General features: G+C 39.2%; 1 protein-coding gene across 1 annotated transcript in view; it reads left to right on the top strand.

Moving 5' to 3' along the window:
* Window positions 1-1,731: 1,731 nt before the first annotated feature.
* Window positions 1,732-7,592, top strand: part of LOC101862579 (G protein-coupled receptor 137Ba) — a 25,804-nt gene continuing 19,943 nt past the window's right edge. Inside the window, exon 1 of the mRNA XM_013082256.2 lies at window positions 1,732-2,418. Coding sequence (XP_012937710.1) covers window positions 1,813-2,418 — 606 coding nt within the window. The 5' untranslated portion in view covers window positions 1,732-1,812. The remainder of the gene's footprint in view (window positions 2,419-7,592) is intronic.

The raw sequence follows: 7,592 nt of genomic DNA, 5'->3' as shown, positions 1-7,592 counted from the left end.
TTTGATTAAAATTTTGTACTGTATGGAGTTGTAAAGTATAATTCATTGGTGCTCTGATGGAGTCTCGCCCTCCCAAAATTATTCGTGAAAATCGTTTTTCTTGTTGTTGTTGTGCCTAATGATTCCTGATATTTTGTTATTTTTATACAATGTGTAGGCCTATAATATTACAAAAAATTCAGATTCATACTACAATTGCTAGAAAATGCACTTTCAATCTTGCGTGAACTTTGCTATCCAACAAAAGGACCTAAGCAATCTGTTGACCCTCACTAACGCAGTATAGCGATGTTCCATGAGACCACTGTTTGAGCCTTGTGGGTCGGTGACCCTTGCTGTCTTTCTCCACATTGTCACTTACTTTATCGATTTGACTTGTTGTGTTGAGGGAAAAAGACATTTTCACAGAAGCAAAACGAAATAGCTCACTAGCCGACCATTGGGGCATCATAAAACGACCCAGAGCATGTTAAACATTTGCATTTAAAGTCAACCCAAAGATAGGGAGGTTAGATTGGAGCACTGTTCTAACCATTGCTAACACCTTAGCGAAGTTCAAAACCAGTGTTTGAGGCAGTTGAGAACCTCGCTAAACAAAGGATGTTTTGTGGCTAACTCAGATTGCAAAATAATGTACTCAGGTAAAGCACATAATTTCTTAGTAGAATTTGGGTTGAGACCCTTCACAATACATTGACGAAAGTGATTTCTTAAGTATGAACGTTAGCGATGTTAGTCAGTTTTTTTTCCTCTCTTGTAAGATTTTAAACTTCGAGTAAATGAGGTTCCAACCGAGCTCCAACAAATTGATTTGAGGTTGCCGAAACTCCCTTAAACATTGTGGTCACTTTCCATAATTAGGCGACAGTGAAAAATTATACGATCTGGTCTCTTGACACAGTTCTGCAACAGGCCCGAGAAGTCTGTTGCAATCACTCTCCTGGCTGGGTGACCAGATTGGTTGTACTGCTGACTGTGTGACTGCAGAGTGTTAAGATGACAAAAGTTTATCCATTTGAATCTTTATTATAAATTAATTTTGTACCAATAATATCACAAGAAGTGATTTTTACTTTTTGTGAAAAGATAGGATGGTCATATATACATCATGTGGGTTAGAGCGAGTTAGGGTTTACATTATAATAGAAAAGTAATATTTTTCAACAATTTCCTTTACTATCTGTTTTGACAATCTTGCTTTTTTTTGCTTAGTCATAATAAGACCGTAGTTCTAAATTTCTTGGATATTGTATAGATTGTGTCATTCAATGTTTTGAAAAGCTTTATAGTATAGTGATGCTAGATGAATTGATTGTACTGCTAACATGTTGATCTATGTACAACCGATCCTGTTTGCACTGAGTGTAATTGCAAGAAAATGTACCACTGTAATTTATAATTGCATAGAGGAGCTACTGAGTTGCAGTTTGCACTCTACACTTACCTCTTGTTAAAACAGAGTAATTTCAGGATTTTCTGCCATATTGAATTTTCATTGGGGGGGGGTTGTAGTAGGATATTAGATGTGTGATAGCTTTCATATAAAAAGCACAAAGTATATCCCAGTTTTACAGGGGAATGTGTTCATTTCTGATTCAGGAGACTGCTATAGAATGTGATAAAGTGTGTCTTGATTTGCATGCACCGTTATTTTTTATACTGATGACTTGTTAGTCAGAAACTTACTTAATTTTCTTCTTTTTTCTCTGCTCTTTTTTTTTTTTCAGATGTCAATCCATTGTTCAGTACCTGTGATGTGAAGTCATTTATCGACCTGCCCAAAGGTTTTTATACTGCTAGTGATGACAAATAATGGTTTCGCTGGATTCTAAAGGAAATGTGCTGGAAACATTGACAGATGGAGATTTAACAGAGACCTTTTCTCCAGGCAAAGATGATCATGTAACATTTTCATCCACTGTTTCATCCATCCAAGGTCGAGATGTAGTTCCCCTGTACAAAGGGGTGCTGTCTCTGCCAGTAGCCCCGGAACACGGAGCTCCAGATGTGCTCACCACGAAGGGGTTTGAACTCCTGGAAACCACCACGCTGCCCATTCTTTCAGGTGTGACGCACAATGGATGGGATGACTTGCCCACTCTAAAACCAGCGCTCCCATCTAATGTGCAACTCAGCTTGACATGTGGATACATAACGGTGTTTGGCTTGATATTTGTTCTGGTCTATGGACAGCTATGGATGATATGGTACTACAGGCATAAACGACTCAGCCACCAGACGCTGTTTTTGTTTTTATGCTTAATTTGGTCAGGCCTGCGGACATCTTTGTTTTCATTCTACTTCGATAACTGTGATACGGCAAATGACCTGGATATTCCACTCTATTGGCTGTTGTACAGTTTTCCTGTTTGTCTGCAGTTTTCCATGCTATGCTTGCTGCTGCATTTTTTTGCTCAGGTAAGAAAAGTTGCCACTTTTGGGGGTGGGTGTCATTGTTCATTTTTGTTGTAAAAATATATATCTTGTCTTTTGCAGGGGATGGGGGGAATTTCCCCTTCTTTTCCGTTTTAGATGATAATGATGATAATAGTTTACTCTTATAATGATTATTCCTACTTGAATGTAGGCTGTCTCGTATATGCTTTACTATTTGTTGTTTCTCAGACAGACACTATTACATGCTGAAATCTTCTGCAACACTGGTAGTCTAGTATTACCACTTTGTCAAAAGTGTAAGTCCTGGTGAATGATTAGTGGCTACTCTGATATTGTCAGCTCTACTTTCTTTTTTGTGTGTATTACCTTAGTTTTGTATGTAAAAATGTACACATAATAGTTAGTGCCAATTTGCTGTTTACTACCACTCAACTCAGTGCTTGGCACTTTTATGGCTTATCAACCTCTTTTTGAGTTATAATTTTATGAGGATACATAAGTAAATGATAACAAGCTTCTTGTAACATCTAAATTGTCGTGAAAATGTCTTTTTCTTCATGTAAATGGTAATAGTATGATCTCTGTGCTAGAATCCATCCATCTCAGTTTTAGCTCGGGTTGGCCCTGTTAGGCAGGATTGAAGGTTTACCGGCCTCCTGAATGATTTGATTTGTGTTACGAGGCTGTGAAATCAGGCGCTCATCAATTTTGGGGCTTGTGGAGTTGGTATCATCTGAGAGCTTCATTTGCCTTGCTTTCTTTAAAAAAAAGCCATTTGAATCTCTCTGTCTTGCCCCGTTTAACTCCCAGTGGAGCATAGGCCATCAACAATATTTCTCCAGAGAAGCTGTCCTGTGCATCCTTTTCTAGCTCTTTCCACGACGTCCCCACCTTTTCCATTTCCGCTTGTACCGCTCGCCTCTATGTCATCTTTGGTCTTCCTTTCTTACGTTTTCCTTGTGGATTCCACGTCAAACCCTGTCTGATGATGCTTGTCGGGGGGTCTCCTCAGGGTGTGCCCAATCCATTTCCATTTCTTCACCTGTCTGTCTTTTTAAACTGGCCTTTGGCTTGTTCTTTCTCACAGTTGAGCATTTGGGAATCGATCGTACCACTTGTTCCCCACTGTCCTTCTGAGACATCCATTTATGAAGCTCTGCAGTTTCCTTGCTGCTGATGCTGTGAGCCTCCATATCTCTATACAATACAGTAGGACAGTCTTCACGTTTGTTTTGAAGATCCTCAGCTTGGTGTTCACCCAGTTCCTTAGACATCCATATGTTCCCGAGGATGATGAATGCTGCTTTTGCCTTTTGGATTCTTACCTTGATGTCTTCATCTGTTCCCCGCCCTACTTTGTTGATGACACTTCCCAGGTAGGTGAAGGATTCAACATCCACCAATGGTGCTCCTTACAGTGTGATAGGAACGTCGGCTGCATTCATTTGAGGAGCTTTTGTTTTATCCGTGTGAATATGGAGTCCAACACTGTGGGAGATGGTCTTGAGGCGATCTGTCTTCTGTTGCATCTGGGCTCGACTGAGAAAGAAGTGCCAAGTCGTCGGCAAAGCCCAAGTCTTCCAACTGACTGGAAAGGGTTCACTGAATGCCACCGCATTGTCCCGATGTTGTTTGTCTCATTATCCAATCCACTGCTAATAAAAAGAGAAAAGGCGATAGCAGGCATCCCTGTCTCACGCCTGTTTTCACTTCAAACGAGTCTGTCCGCTGCCCTCCAAGTAAGACACTGCAGCTCATTCCTTTATAATCTTCTTGATCAATCTCATGAGCTTCCATATTGAGTCCCTATCTAGGCTGTCAAAAGCTTTCTCGTAGTCAACGAAGTTAACGTACAGGGAAGAGTTCCACTGTGTGGACTGCTCCACTATTATCCTCAAAGTTGCAATCTGATCTGTACATGATCTATTTTTACGAAATCCTGCCTGCTCCTCTCTTAGTTTTACATCCTCGGCTTCCTTCAGTCTTTCCAGTATGGTACGACTTAAAATCTTCCCAGGAATGGACAGGAGCAAGATTCCTCTGTAGTTTTTACACTGCGGGTATTTTTTCTTGGGTACTTTCACAAGCAATCCTTCTCTCCAATCCTGTGGAAATTCTTCGAGCCCCCATATCTTGCCAATAATTCCATGAAGAATCTCTGCCGCAGTGTTGATATCCGCCTTGAGAACTTCTGGGGCAATTCCATCTGGGCCTTGCCTGCTTTCTGGTGTCTTAGCGCCTCCTTGATCTCCTCTAATCTGGGCTTTTCTTTACTCTCCTTAAGATCAATCTTTGCTGGTGAAATGTCAAACTGTTTTTATGGCTTTGGTCTGTTCAGTAGCTCTTTTTAATGCTCCTTCTAGTGTTCTTTCTGTTCGTCTGGATTTGTGAGAAGCTGTCCCTCTTTATCCTTAACTGACACATCTGCTTTCCTGTATCTTCCTGCAAGTTTCTTGGGGGTTTCATACAGTCCTCTTATGTGTCCTGCCCCAGCTGCTTCCTCTGCCTCGACGCCAGGTCATCTACACATACTTTCTTTTGTCTTTCCGTCTTCTGACTTTCACATCCTTCTTTGCTTTGGTGTATTATGCTTGGGCCTTTGCTTTGGCTGCTCTTGTCTTGCCCCTGTTTACCTGATCCTTTTTCTTTTTCCTGTCCTCTATCTTTCTCAGAGTGATGGCAGATATCCACGGCTTGTGCTCACATTTCCGTTTCCCCAGTACCTCTTGACACACAGTGGTCCAGCCTTCTTTTATTGCCTGCCATGTTTCTTCCACGCTGCTATCTTCGCCTAGTGTTTCCAACACTTGGAACCTGTCCTTAACTGCTACTTTATAAAACTCCTCTCTTGACGATGGCTCTCTCAGAAATTCCACTTTGTACCGTCACCTATGATTGACAATCCCCTGTCTTTGCTTTAGTTTTAGTTGAATTGTTGAAATAAGCAGATGATGGTCAGAAGCTACGTCTGCACCCCTGTAAACTCTAACATTCCTTATTGATCTCCTGAATTTCTTGTTGACACATAATGGTCAATCTGATCTCCTCAATTTCTTGTTGACACATAATGGTCAATCTGATCTCCTGAATTTCTTGTTGACACATAATTGTCAATCTGGTTTTCAGTTCGTTGGTCTCGAGACACCCATGTTGCTTTGTGTATCTGTTATATGTGGGAAAACAGTTCTCCTATCTTGATCCCATTTGTTGCTCATATTTCCACAAATACTCAAATAGTTCTCCATTCTCATTTGTGACTCCAATTCTGTGTTTCCTCATGATTTCCTCTATCTTCCTCACTCTATCTTGAATAGAAGTCAAGATCTTTTTGTTTGAAAGTGGTAAGGTCGCTTGGTGAAATATTATTAGGGAGAAAATGGCTGCCAAAGTTTGGTAACTCCAATGGCTGAAGAGTCCTTGAAAACAGAAAAATGACATATTTTGTACCTTTAATCTAAGTTTGTCGGTAAAATTCACATGGAAGTATGTTTTCATGTGGACAAAAAAAAGGGATTGGGGGGGGTTGAGCAAAAAAACCCCCAAATTTTGATGAAAATTGCGTAACTGGCAGAAACATGCCTCCGATTTCGTTATTTTGACAAGCGCCTAATTTCACCACGATGCCTCACGTTTAAATTGTGTGAATGGGGATGTAGAACACAGGACAGTTTAAGTTTTTTTTAGTTCTCTAATTGGGAATGTGGAAGAAGAGAAAAAAGAAATCCTGCACTTTCTTATCAAATCTCCTCTGAGAGCAGTATGCCATCTTTGTCAAGCTGCCTTTCTTTTCCCATTTTCCCTCCTTTCATCATCAGGCGTTCTTATGACCTCCTAATTTTGAAGACTGTTCTTTTGTTTTTATGTGGGTGGTTGGAGGGCGCTTTTGGTAGATCCAGCTTCTTTTTTTTCCTTCTGTTGTTTTTTTGCCAATCTGTCTTGCTTTTTTCTTGCGCTAAATAACTGTTATATCATCAATGTATCCCTCTTCACTCAAACTAAAGAAACATTAGCTATGACGTCTTTCTGTGACTGATTTTTTTTTCATCATGGTTTATTAGTTGCTTTGATGTATTCATTTTTTTTCATTTGTTTTGCATACTTCATCTAGATATTCAGCATTGCATTCCCATTTTGTATTGGAATTGATTGTTTAAAGACAATTTTTAATCCCTCTGCTGTTGTGTATGGGTGAAGTAGTGATACTTCAACGTGATTTTGTTTCGGCCGAGGTACATGTAGGTCTCTTGCCAAAACCAAAGTGTCCCACAATGGCATAAATATGATGGCCTACTGCTGTGCCATGAAACGATGAATAATTAGTTAACAATTTGTATGATTATGGAAAGGAAATAAATAATCTGAGTCCGTTAAATTCTTTAAGTAAGAAAGAGTTGGGGGGGGGGGGCGTTGACTTTCCACAAAACTATACTAATGGTTAAGTAAGTAACTAAAGTAATTAAGGTACCGTAACTCATGAACAAATAATTTTCACACGGGCTATAACTCATGTTGGAATACTTCAAAGTTGTTTGAGGTGAATTTTTAAAAATTATCATTTTGCTTTTTGGGACAGGTTTTATTGAAGTACTTGTTCATAAAGATATTGTTAAAAACCAGTAAAATGCCAGTTTAATTGAAGAATGCATATTCTGAGATCAAGTAATTAAAAATTGCCAGAAAAAAATTGATTGCAAGTATCACATTTTAACTTGCCACCTGTTTTCTTGTCTGTGTCACTTTTAAAGCCTTGAGCTGTTAAATATAGCTGTAGTTTATTTTTCAAATTCATAGCATCCAGAAAAAAAGAAGTCAGCTCTGTGGACCCTGGAACTGATACATGAGTCTCCTTTAATTTGCAAAAAAAAAAATCATGGTCTAGGTCAGATTAAATGGGGAAATGGAGCGCTCTAGTTTGTCTTATAATAAAGGTAGTGTCCAAAAAATTTTATTTTAAAAAAATGTCGTCTGAACCTTGGAACTGATCCACTAACCCCTTAATCATAAACAGGACTTTACTTGTATACATGATGTGAGTCAGGATACTCTGTGAAATCGAGAAGTTTTAAAAGAAAAACAATAGCACAAAGACAAAACTAAGATAAATGTTCATATAAATTATTCTTAAAAAGATTTTCTGATTTTGTTGCTGGCCTGATATATTTTGAATCTCTCTCTCTCTCTCTCTCTCTCTCTCT

Source organism: Aplysia californica, unplaced genomic scaffold (assembly GCF_000002075.1).
Source record: "Aplysia californica isolate F4 #8 unplaced genomic scaffold, AplCal3.0 scaffold00165, whole genome shotgun sequence".
Taxonomy (NCBI): domain Eukaryota; kingdom Metazoa; phylum Mollusca; class Gastropoda; order Aplysiida; family Aplysiidae; genus Aplysia; species Aplysia californica.
The sequence above is the reverse complement of the archived record's forward strand: the minus strand, read 5'-3'. Positions and strand labels throughout refer to the sequence as shown.